Genomic DNA, 13,230 nt, shown 5'->3' with positions numbered 1-13,230 from the left:
GGGGGGGCCTCCACACCTCCCTGACTCAGCAATCGGCCAGGAGGCACCAGTTGCTAAGCCAGGGAGGCATGGGGCGGGGGATGGGGCCCAGTGCACTCCGCAGCAAACCCAGAAGTGGACAGGAAGTGCTTCTGGTCTATTTCTGGCTCTGCTGTTGAGTGTGCCGGGGAGCCTCCCGCACTTCTGTGGGACACTCTGTGCCCCAGCATTGCAGTATTTGCAAGCTGCCTGCTACGTAGATGTATGTAGAAAAAACATTTAAAACTGTGTCTGTGTCTGAATCACCGAATCTTTCCGAATCTCTCTGAATCAATTCAGAGAGTTCTGATTTGATTCGCAGAGCCTAAAGGGCCCTCTGATTTGATTCAGCTTTGGCCACTGAATCGGGCTGAATCTCCACCATATCAAATCGGGGACCGAAGCTTTGCACAGCCCTACCCTCCACTCCTTCTGTTGGAGGTGACCCACTAAGAAGTGAAGAGGAAAAGATATGAGGGAGAAAAATATCAATCGAGACCTAATGAGATGGAGAGCACGCTGCAAGGGTAGTGCCTTCCTCTGTTCCTTTCTCCTGCGCCTGAGTGCCACTTTTATCCAAAGACTAGTTCATGCAAAACAGAAGCAACAGTGGGGGCTGAGAACAGGGACTAGAATGCTAATTTCTCTCCCTTCTACGACCCTGCATATCACACCGAGCCACAAATTCACACTCCCTCTAATCTTTTGCTTTGCATATCTTCCTTTCTTTGTTGCCCAGTCTGTTAGCTTATACAGGAATGATTCTTAACCAGGATGAGACAGGATCGTTTTAAAGGTGCTGTGGGGTGTGATGCATTACTTAGCACTGTTAGGTATACAAATATCTATACAAGGTTTTCAAGGTAAATCAAAAGATTTCAAATGGGAATTAATGAGGTAAAAACCATTCTAACCTGTTGTGCTCTTTCTGAGTTCTTTTCAACAGAAGAATGGCTCTACTATATTTCCATAGTCCAAAAAAAAAGCATGGAAAGCTAAGGACTTGCTGGCGGGGCAGCCATGGGGTGAGGGCTAGGAGAGCAGGTGGGGGTCAGTGGGCTGGAAGAGTGGGCGGGGGTCAGGGGGCTCATGACAGAGCCCCCCACACTGTGGTGCAGTGCGGGGAAGCAGGGATCACCTCCCCCCACATCTGGTAGTGAGTAGGACCTTTTTTTTAAACAACCGAGAGCTGAGTTGGATGCTGAATACATGAGATGCTGCAGGCTCTTTAATAAGAGTGTCTCCCAAGAGCTGCTCTAATTAAATGCCCCCCACCCTTAGAGCACACATAAAGATACCCAGTGAGTTCTGGGTACACTCAAGAGCGGAGATTTGAGCACCTCAGGCATTTTACTGAGGACATTTTAAGTGCCTTTAAGAGTAGATGGCAACTGAGTAGGAAGTTTGAGGATCTAAAGTTTAGACTTGGGTACCTCAAAGGGCATTGGATTCAGAGCATGGTGCTTTTAACTGTTTCAAATTTAGCTTTCTTTGGTTTTGTTACAAAGATTTTATTGCCGTTTGCCAAAACAGAGCTTCAATTAAAAGTTAGAATTGGGGACCTAAATCAGAATCAGTATTTTGGATTTTTTTTTTAATGAAAGACTAGTTAGAGGTAGCTTATTGTTACAGGCCACTGAAGTACATTCATATATAGAAATTATGTTTAAACATTATTTAAAATGAACATTATGACCATCACTGCAACCTTTGGTATTTCAGGTTTAATAGTCACTTAGATAAACTTCCACTGATGTTTCAAGGAACAGAATAATGGTTGTACCAGATCCATGATCATTAGAGAGCACAGAGAAGAGCAAGAGCATGGAGGCCAGACAGAGCTGACAAAATGATTAAAAATAGCTCATTAGCAAACCAAATGGGGAATTTGAAAAGAGACAAGACTAAAGTCTTCCAGCAACTTAATAGCTAATACAGATTTTGTTCTAACTGAAATGTGTCTTTATGAACCCAATTCATAGCCCTACTGTAGTTTAGCACAGAACTGTGCAGAAGACTGGTGATTTTGAAGCAACAGATTTTTAAAAATGAGAATAGGGATGTGGGACCTGGAAGGGTGTTGGGTTGACACACCACATGCAAGTGAAAGCCTGTATATCCACAGAGGATATACAGCTTCTGAATGCATGACAGACAGGGGACTGGTTCTATGTGTAGGTTTTATGAATTGTAGGAAAACTTAATTTTGACAGAAAAATATTTAATTTGAAGGGTCAGTCATGGTTGTCTTTTGGGCAGAGGTAGATTCAGGTGCACTGTGGCCCTGGGCAAGCACAGAATTGGAGGCCCCCCTGACAGCTGGGCTGCAGGAGGGGAGAGGGGCCCTTTCCCATCCTAGTGCTGGCAGGGAAGGCTGGGTAGACACACACACAGACCCACAGACTCACACACACACATAAGCAGACACAGACCCACAAACAAACACACATGTAACCCCCACAGGCCCTCCCCCCTCCCCTCTGCCTACAGCTCAGTCTCACTCCCCACCTGGCCCCGTTACACTGACCTGCAGGGAGCTGCTGCGTGGCTGTCCCATGCAGCCAGGCAGATGCAGAGGGCTGGCTGGGCTGGGCTGGGCTGGTCCAGCAACACCTCACCATGTCTCTGCAGGTGGGCAGCAGCACTGGGAGGGGTGGATGTTGGGGGGGTGTTAAGATGCATTTGGGGGGCTACAGCCCCCAAGGTCCTCCCAGCACCACCGCCCACAAAGGCACAATGCAGCATGTTGCTCCTGGCCTGGCCAGCCTGGCCCCAACTGCCACGCACCCCACCAGGTGAGGCACTACCTGGCCTGCCCCCCTCCCCTAGACATGGTGCAGGTCTCACCCCAGGCCAACCCCAGCCCTGCAGGCCCCTCCTTGCAGCCCCATTGGTGGAGTGGCCCCACTTCCAGATCCCAGGGAAGGAAATGTGAAAGCCACAGTTTTCACTTCCCTGCTGATGAGGATCCCAGGGTCGGGGCCCCAAATTGGTAGGGGCTCCTGGGCTCATGCCCAGCTGGCCCATGCATTAAATCTGCCTATGTTTTATGGGGGGGGAGGGGGGTTACACAATATTCTGCTATTGTTTAACTACTAAATAACCTGGAAGGAACATTTCTGAGCATGGGAGAGTACTTAAATCTCAATGCTCTAGTCTCTCAGTGAAGTTTATTGGTGCTAATTGATGTTACTGCTGTTTACCAACTTCCATAGGCCATTTGCACTGCCAGATGGCTGTGACTTTCAATAACTAGTATTCTGTGCATATTTGAACTAGTGCCCAGAGTTTTCCATTCACTCACTCACCTGAGAGAAAAAATACCACTACGTGCATGACATCCATTATTGACTTACACTAAAATCCCTGCTAAAATTAAAGACTACCATATTTTTTAATCATCACTAGTATGGTACAAAAATTCTTAAACCAAGATAAAACCAATATACTTACTCTTCAGAACTGGGCTTGCACATTGCCTCTGACATACAAATGTCTGTTTGGGGCTAGCATTAATAATAAAAGCAAATACATTGCAAGCAACAACTTTCTGTAGTAAAATATCATTTTAGCTTCTAGAAACAGTACCATGAAGGATATAGGTTTATATCAGAATGGGTTTTGGAGGATATGGGAGAAGGAGTAGGGGAGAAACAGAGAGAGTGGGAGAAAGAGCGTGAGTGGGAGAAGGAAAGTCCAAGTTTGATGTGTACTTTTGCCATAAATAATTATGTAAATACTTAAGTGCCTGCAGCTGTCATAGCCTCCTCTGGTTCACTGATTTTTATACTCTCTCAGGGGCAGGGGCAATCTAAAGTAAGTATTATGCATCTCAACTTGTAGCCTTTACTTGCAGGTGTAATCTCATTTGTGACAACGGAACTATTCCTAAAAGTAAAGGCCAAAAGTTCAGGCCTTTTGTTATTTTAAAAAAAACACAATACAAAACCCAACAAAACCCAACCATAACTGACCCTTCAGACTAAAATATTTTCCTGTCAAAATTAAGTTTTCCAGCAATTCATAAAACCTACACATAGAACTAGCCCCCTGTCTATTATGCATTCAGAAGCTGTGTACATTTATTATAGCACGGAATCAGGGAAACAGTCATGCATTCATCTTTAAAAATGAATATCTCTGAGGAAAAGTGTTTACAGTTAAGTAAAATCAGCCCAAGGCTGTTTCATTTCAGATGCTATTGAGAAAAAGCACAATTCCACTAGAGGAATTGTTTGTGCTACTCAGACAAAGCTAAGAACCAGACTGAGAGGGTGAGTGCTTATGTGTACAAACATACACATTCAGGCACAATCGCATATTGCCTCTCAATTTGGCTCTGTCTAAACAAATCTAAGGTTGTCTAAACTGATGTAATTCACACTTCCTCCCAACCCGCTCCACATGTAGATCATATTAGTTGAACTCTTTTGAAACCCTTCTTCACTTGATTAGCAACTTGTAACTAACAGTAACTTCCACAACAACTCTGGAAGTGTTCACAGAAGTGGCTGACATCCTGAAGGGTACATGGAGTGGGCTAAAAGAAAAAGGAGTGCAGGAGGAAAAGCCCACTGGTACGTGCACGTTACAACTCAGCATAGACTCACTTTTGAGTTTGACTCTGAGAGCACATGTACATGGTCATGGAACCCAATCTACAATCACTCAGCTTTCATAGGTCAGGTCACCAATGCCAGGAACCATGCCAGAAATGTGATCTAAGTCAGGAGGAGGGAAGGGGTGGGTGGCATGGGAAGAGTCGTCCATCCAAGAGGTGGGGGGGCAGGTTCAGAGAACTAAAAATATCCCTATCAGGATGGGGGACTAGGAAAAGCACAGATCTGAGGGCTGAGGTGAGTGGCTGAACTTTCCCAGCCCTGGGGATGCACTCCCAACATGTACACACGCTTGGCTAAATTGGGCATAGGTTAGCCCAATCTACACCGTGCACTTCCTTAGATGAACTAAGTAAATTAGATTGGGACAGCCATTTTTTGCCCAGTCTAAACTCCCTAAGCATGTGTACAGTTCAGCACTTAAATCTACTGAACCCTAATTAGGTCAGGCTAAGTTTAATGTCTCCATGTATCCTGAGTTCAAACTGGTATAGCTTACACAGCAGAGGGTAAGAAGGTACTGAGTTAGATCAGTTTTAACACTATAGCTAGGGGCAGATATTCAAAATGCCTGAACCTGAATTGATTCAATCTTTTCAGGTTAATCTAACCTAGCTAGGCTGAACTGGTTTGTAACCAGACAGACAGCCCCTTTGGACTAAGAAAATGCAGGTACATGCCTGCAGTGGCTTGGGCTAGAAGCTGGGGGCACTAGAGCAGCCCTCCCTTCCCTTTCACAATGCTGAGCTGAGGGCGAGGGGGAAGGCCAGGCCCTGGCAAAATGCTCTGATCAGCGAGAGGTTCCCTCCGCTGCTCCTGACCAGTGAGGGAACCACTAGGGAGTTGATAACAGAGCATTTAGTTATGCATCAGGGAGTTACACAGGGAGTAGTTAGCATTTATCAGCCCATCAAACAAAACAAAGGCCTCTCTCATTAGTTCAAGCTCTTCTTAAATGACTTTTTCCAAGGAAGGAAGAGAAGGACATTACCATCTACCTGTTGATTAGCTCCAAAAAGTCCTAAGCCAACACAGTCCTGTCTGCCTTTGTCCTGTCTCCCACAGCACAGACCATAGCTAGCATGTGGCATGCTATCTAATGGTGAGAGGTGCCTGTGTAAGGCAGAGGGGAAAGGGGAATTCCTTCAGTGGGTAGGGGGCAAGGGGAAGCCAAGCAAATGCCACTGGAGCTGCAGTCTCCGCTGGAGCTCCAGCCATGGAGCAGAGAGGCAGGGCCAGCCCTGCTGGGCTGGAGCAAAGAGCAGAGCCCCACGCAGGGTTTCAAAGCATCTGGGATGCTGGGCAACTCTGGTTTAACTCAAATCAGGAAGCAGTCTGGAACAGACATTGCATAAACTGATTTTACCCAAATCAGTTAAGTCTGATACTGCATTCAACCAGGGTTCTCAAACTGGCTTCAGCCATTTTCAAACTGGCTTATGTGCAGTGAACATCTGTTCTGTTACAGGTTTAAACCAGTTTCTGATCACTTAAACCAGTTTATGTGTAATGACTGCCCCTAGCCTATTAGGTTCATCTCTAAATGTATCTCTCTCCTAGTCTGATCTTTCCACACATTATTCAAACATAACTGCCTCAGTTCTCATTTTAATGTAGAATATGAGAACGAAACAATGAGAAATTGTTTCACCTTTTAGCTCAGGACCCTGGAACTTGCTGTTGCTCCTGTATTTCATTCTCCTTTTTGAAAGTCATCCTATTGTCATTGAGGGCAACAAAAAAATGCCTTTCTCCATGGGAATATTTTGCAATGGTATTCAAGTCCTAGGTTGTTGCATGCAAAAAACTGGCATTGTGCACTGTACTACTTTATTTATAAATATGCTATTTCATATCCAAAGGCCAAAACTAAAGAGCAGAATCGTAACAATGGTTTGATTCCGTGGGTTGATTTCTCTTCTTAAAGGTTGTGTTTCTGCAGTCATATCTATTGTAAAAGCTGATTACCATAATGAAAATCTGCTGAGAGGGTTGGACATGTATCTCTTGCAGTAGAAGGAAGGGGCACAAAACAAACCAAAATGCATATCCTTCCCTGACTGTAATAGGTCACTGCAAGCTAATGAGAACTGTTCCACCCACCTACCCACAGGATTCCTGCTAGGGCTTTCTAAAGTCTGTATTCTACATATCTTCAAAATTGCAAAACTTGGAGAAACCTCTTTTTTTTCAATGAAGTGAACTTCATTATTGAATATGGTCGTGCACAGCCACCTTCCTATGCTGGGGATGCTCACAGAACTAGCAGTGTGGCTACTATACCGCAGGCCTCCCTGGTTCCATTGTAAAAAGAGTATGGCAAGATTTTCTTGTGCCTCATTGACCTCCAGTTCCTATTTCAACCGTATGGATTAGCTGTAAGCTAAGACCTGAGCAGCACAGATCACTGTGCATTCTTTCTCCTGAGCTGCATGATGTAGTCCTTAGTGGTAACAAAGGATCTCTTTCTGGGTGGTGACTTCCTTACAAGTTAGTGTGGGTATTTTTGCCCATTTGTTTTGGTTGCACTCATATGCGTTTGCTGCTTATGAGTTTTAAGACTTTGGATGCTTATACCAGTGGGGATCTCCTACTTCTTCCTGAATTAGCCTTTTTTCCACCCACAAACTCTGATTTCCAGTTGCCCTGCTTCAAGGCTTCTTCTTTCTTGCTCACTGCTCTTCCTTATCTCATTTTAGAAAGTGCAAATTGTTGTGACTGTTTTGGACTATGACAAGATTGGCAAGAATGATGCCATCGGCAAAGTCTTTGTGGGCTACAACAGCACTGGTGCGGAGCTGCGACATTGGTCAGACATGCTGGCCAACCCGAGGCGACCCATCGCACAGTGGCATACCTTACAGCCTGAGGAAGAGGTAGACGCCATGCTTGCAGTCAAGAAGTAAATAAAATTAAAAAAAAAAAAAGAAAAAGAGAAGAAGCCTTCTGCATTTGCCCACATAGTGCTCTTTAGCCAGTATCTGTAAATACCTCAGTAATATGGGTCCTTTCATTTCCAGCCATGCGTCCCTAACACAGATCAGTGGTACTTACAATCCTGTTTTAATTTGCACAACTTTAAATGTAGAGAGCCCTCTAAAGGCCCTTCATCTCACCACTGCCCCCCAGATCTACTCTTCTTTTAAGCAATATGATGTGTAGATAGAGCATGACAGAAATTATTTATTGTATCACACAGTTGTATATATACCAGTATGCTGAGAATTTATTTCTAGTTTGTGTATTTGTATGTTGTAAGCGTTTCCTAATTTGTGTATATCTAGATGTTTTTAATAAGATGTTCTATTTTAAATTATGTAAATTGACTGAGATATAGGAGAGCTGATACTATATTATAGGGTAACTATTGTATCGTCTGCATTCCAGAAAAAATTCCAACTTGTAAGGCACTAGTAGTGTTACACTGACATCTTAAAGGACAACTTAAATCTGAGCTTTCAACTGAACCATTAAAATAACAAGATAATGCTTACACAGTACACCTTCAAGGGGTGAATCCAATTTTGTAGACTTCTTTCACAGGCAACTTAGCATGATCTGAGCAGCTCCATGGCTGACCTCAAGGAAGCGTAGCCAGAAGCCAGTATATCATTTTTTTTCTGTATATATTTAAAAAAAAAAAAAACTAATGGCTTTACACTGACAGTTGAGGAAGCAGTTCCATGGAAGGTAATTTTACATAACATGCAGAACACCACCACTACTGGGAAGGTTGTGCTGGGGGTGGGGGGAATTCAGCAGTGGCGAAATGCTGCAACCAACCATTAAAAAAAAAAAAAAAAAGAAAGTAGCTCTCCGTTATCACCTTTATACAAAATTTGCATACTGTGAATTCCACTTGTGATTTCACATTATAATGAGTTTGCACATTAGACTTTGTAACAAAATATTTTATTATACTAACTCAGATTAGAAGGAATGCAGAATATTTTTTAAACACAGCCGTGTGCGTTTATTATACAAAATAGTTTCATGGTGAACAGACAGTATTGTAATCCCATCAAAAGAAAAACAAAATTTAGCCATAGTTCTGAATGCACTTCAAAAGTAAGCCAAAAGAGAACAGCTAGTGACCTTTTATATACTATTTATACTTAATAAGTTTTAATTTGTCCTTTAAAAAAAAAGTGAAAAACAAACAAAGAACAAGTTCTAGAAACTGAAGCAACCTCTTATGTATACTAGATGCTCGTTTCAGGAGGAGTTTTTAAATGTTTTCAATGTTATTACGTAGTAAATGGCACTATTATAAAGCTATTAGTCATTCCATAAGAGTCTTGAAAGACTGCTCTGTGTATCACTGTGACTGCCGTGTGTGCTTAGAAACGTAGTTTTCTCAGTGGATAGCAATCAATTTATTCCGTAGTGATATTGTAATAAATACTGCCATTCCCTTCTACTGCACTGCCGAAGGAATGCATAGCACAAGCAGTTCTAGTTACTATGGACCAATGTGGAACTGGAGAGCTATGCACAGGACAAGGATGTTATATAGCCTGGGTTGACCACACAGCATTTTGTCACGCACTGTGCAATATTCTACATCTACCCCTGCCCCTTGACTGTAAATGGTTGTCTTATGACGAGACAGCAAATCATCTCAGCTTATAGCATTTCATCATGTCATTTCGGGCATTACTTTTTATCTCAGGTCTCATCCTTTGAGGCCCTATTTATTTTACAGACTGTGAATATATCTATAATGCTTTGAAAGCTTAGTTCTTTTCAGCACCACCAAACACCAAAAATATGTGGGGAAAACTGTATCTTTGGAGGCAGGAGTGAGACTATCATTTTGGGTTATAGGTTGTTTTTTGTTTGTTTGTTTGTTTTAAAAAGGGACACGAAAGAAATTGTAGAAAGCAAGGATGTCACCAAAGGATTCTGTACTGAAAAATAAATTTCCCAGCCCCCTTCAACAGTTCAGCTTCTGAGGGATGAAGGATCCTTCAAAACCAGGACTAGCCATGCCCATGATTCTTTTCTTTTTGCATGAAACAAACATGAGAAAGACACAAGTGAGGCATATTACAAGATAAACAGGAGTGTACTTACAGAGCATCAAGCTGGAATATTTTTAATCTTAACCTTATAGGACCAAATCCCACCAAAGAGAGGAATTAGATTGATTGATTTCCAGCCTAAGAACAGATATTCAGCTTCATGGTATGCAACTTTTAAGTTGTTCATTCAAGAAATTTGCAGGTTCAAACTGCCAGAACCGATTCATTGTGTTAAGGTATTCTTAATACATTCTCTTCCTACACTGCCAGACTGAATGTCACCATAGAATTGGTTTATAATGTACTATGATTCTCAGAGACTGAACCTGCTATATGACCAAGATGACATTTTCATCCTCAAAGGAGCCACATGTACCTTTCTGACAAAGCTGTGTAAAGTATTAGAATCTGATGCTGTAGAAAGATCCTAGTTGCCTTTGTGTATATTTACTGCCTGCTTGAGTGTTTCTCTGTGTGGGTTTTCTCTGTATCTTGTAGAAATGTTTGGGGTGTTTTATCCTGCCATATTGCTCGTGGCCCGCGAGCTGACAACTTTAGCTGTATATGACCTTCATTTTTGATGAGGTGGTTTCTATTTTGTTTCACTTTGTGTAGTGAATCCCACAGTAGAGGTTTTCCAATTGTTGTTAAAATAACATACATATTACACCGATATTCAATAAAAATGTTTTATTTCCTGTTGATGTTTCAGTGTTTCTCTTGATTTCATTTACATTTTAAGAGACAGCTGCCTCTAAACACATTTGCACAATCACAGGCTGACTTCACCATCAGAGACTCAGACAAGTAACTGAAAGGTGAACTATGAACATGCTCAGCCATTGTAAATATGCTGCCTTTACAGTCCAGTAATTGCAGACATGCTACAGAAAACTGTTCTCACTGATCAAGGACTAGTTCTGTATTTTTCCCAAGAAATCAAAAGTTCTTGGCATTTGTTAATGACCAGATTATCATTTAAAATTCTCATCCTTCTCCAGCAAAAGACGCATTAATTTCTAATACAGTGACAGCAAGCAAGCCCAGCAGCTACCTGCTCAGCCCTTAATCATTTACTTTGTGTTAAGAAAGGTTCATCCATAAATCCCAGTGCATTCAGCACCCTGCAGATGTACTAAGCAGCTTTGTTCCAGCCCAAAACAATGGGGAGAAACACCCAAACAAGCCTGTTTTATCATGCATATAAAACATGGACATATGCATCCACAAAAGAGAACTATAAAGCCAGGCTTCGTGGATGTACATGCAATGAAATAACTGATCTGGGTGTTATCCACTCCTTTAAATCACCTAATTACAGCTTCTTAGTATTACCATCTGACCAGAACTATGCTTAGTGTCTTTTTAGATTCTGGAGAGAACTTCCAAGAAGTCACTCTTTAGTTGGATAACCTGACGTTGCTTCTGTTGCTGTCCTGCAGTCACTGTCCCCACCACCCTCACCTTCTGAGCACCCAACTCCAAACAAGTCAATGCAGTCATATCTCTTAGTGACTCCATCATAAAGCAAGCCCTTCACAATAAATGACACACAGAATCTGTACCCGTGTATTACCAGAGAGACTGTGAAGCACTCTTCCCTTCTCGTTGTGCAGTAACAACCTAATCATCCTGCCTGAAAGTATCCAAAACTTCCCCAAACAGGTAGTAGTTACTAGGACTGTGTGAAGCTTTGGTAGCCAATTTGATTTGAAGGAGATTCGGCCTGATACGGCGGTCAAATCTCTGAATCTGAATCGAATCGGGAGGCCAGTTAAAAGGTCTGAATCAAACTGAAAGCCTCCGAATCAATTTGGAAAAGATTCAGAGCCGCTTCGGAGATTTGGCCATAGACTAAACAGGCAGTAGCCCTCACCACACTGGACACAGGTTCCTCCAGCTGATAAGTCTGTTGTGGTGGGCAGAGTGAGGAGGGAAGGGGCATTGGGGGCAGTAAGGGATGGATTGGGGCTGAGGTGGGGACAAGCTGCCCAGCTGCGGCAGGGGGCGCGGGACTCAGGGAGGGGGCCAGGGCAGCACAGGATGCGGGCACAGCAGCACTGGGAGTGGGAGCTATGCCATGCTGCTGCTTACCCAGTTAGGGAGCAGGGGCATGGGATGTGAGCATGGCAGCACTATGCCCTGCTGCTGCTCGCCCCCTTCCACCGGAGCGAGTTGCGCCTGCATCGTACCCCCCACCCCCGCCCCGGCTGGGCAAGTGGCAGCAGGGCATAGGCCCCACTCCCAGTGCTGCCTCACCTGCATGCTGTGCCCACTTCCCCATCCCTGAAGTCCCGTGTCTCCCTGCCCCGGCTGGGCAGTTTGTCCCAGTCCAAATCCATCCCTCGCTGTGGGGGCATTGACCTGCCCCACCCAACCCTTCCTTCCCTCTCTCCGCCCACCACAACAGACTTGCCAGCTGCGGACAGCTGTGTCCAGCATGGTGAGGACTGCTGCCTCTTTAGTCTATTGCCAAATCTCTGAAGCAGCGCTGAATCTTCAGATCAGATTCAGCCGAATCGAATCGAGACAGTGATTTGAATCTCTAAATTGAATCCAAAGTGAATACTTGCCACTTTGCAAAGGCCTAATAGTTACCAACTTCTGAGAAAGATGTGCTTTCTCTTCCTCTAATATAAGATACTAGAAGGGCAGGATAAATGACCCAAGATGTGTATTTCTACATAAGTAACAGGTCACTTGAATACAGTTTTTTGTTTCATCCCAGCACAGAGAAAAAAACATGCTTCAATTATGTGTCCAGTTCCCTTTGCTTATCAGCTATTTTTGCCAATCATGAGAATGTCAAAGGCTCTCTTTAATGTCAATCAAAATCAGTTTTTGAACACAGATAATCAGTTAAATTTCATCTTTACAACTGACATAAGGAAAAATGCTTCATGTAATAATACTAAATAAGAAAAGTAGCAAAAATTACCCATTTTATTCAGTTCATTTAACCCCTAATCAACTGTCAAGGAACACATTCTTCCCAACTGACAGCCTCAGTTAGCAAGCTAAAGGATCAACAGCTTTCAATCGCTTTTCACATCACGAGTCACTGAAAGAATGCTAATTGCCTATTATGTATGCAAAATAAGAATAAGGACATTATATTTGCTGATTACTGTAGTAGACAGTTCCCTTATTTACTTAATGTTTTAGCATTGTTTGAAGTTGCTAGATTAGCTTCTTAACCTTAAAACTAAATTCTCAATATAGGCATTAAACAAGTTACTGAGTTTCTCTTAATTTTGATGTCATCATAGGCACAATTTTGTTACCCACATATTCCAAAGGTAGAGATTTCCTTTAAAAAACAGAAAGTTCAGTATGCCAAAATATTTTTTTCTTACCTATATGAGCATTAGCTAGATTGCCTTAGGTCACAGGACAAACTAATAATTTGGTCATTGTTTTGCCCTTTGAATAAGACAATGTTAATCCTTTATGATTTACTCACTTAAGCTATATTATTACAGTTACTTTATCTGCAGCATTTGCTTGTACTTAGTATATGGGAGACTCTGAATATTGCACAGGGAAGTCAACTACAGCAATGACAAGTT

General features: G+C 42.8%; 1 protein-coding gene across 11 annotated transcripts in view; it reads left to right on the top strand.

Annotated features, from left to right (window-relative positions):
* Nucleotides 1-10,365, top strand: part of SYT1 (synaptotagmin 1) — a 542,326-nt gene extending 531,961 nt beyond the window's left edge. For all 11 annotated transcript variants that reach the window (XM_019543164.1, XM_019543160.1, XM_019543161.1 and 8 more), the window contains one exon: nt 7,337-10,365. In XM_019543164.1, coding sequence (XP_019398709.1) covers nt 7,337-7,543 — 207 coding nt within the window. In that variant the 3' untranslated portion in view covers nt 7,544-10,365. The remainder of the gene's footprint in view (nt 1-7,336) is intronic.
* The last annotated feature ends 2,865 nt before the right edge of the window (nt 10,366-13,230 follow it).

Source organism: Crocodylus porosus, unplaced genomic scaffold (assembly GCF_001723895.1).
Source record: "Crocodylus porosus isolate Cpor-Errol unplaced genomic scaffold, CroPor_comp1, whole genome shotgun sequence".
Lineage (NCBI taxonomy): Eukaryota > Metazoa > Chordata > Crocodylia > Crocodylidae > Crocodylus > Crocodylus porosus.
Note: the sequence above shows the minus strand (reverse complement) of the source record. Positions and strands in the feature narration are given on the sequence as shown.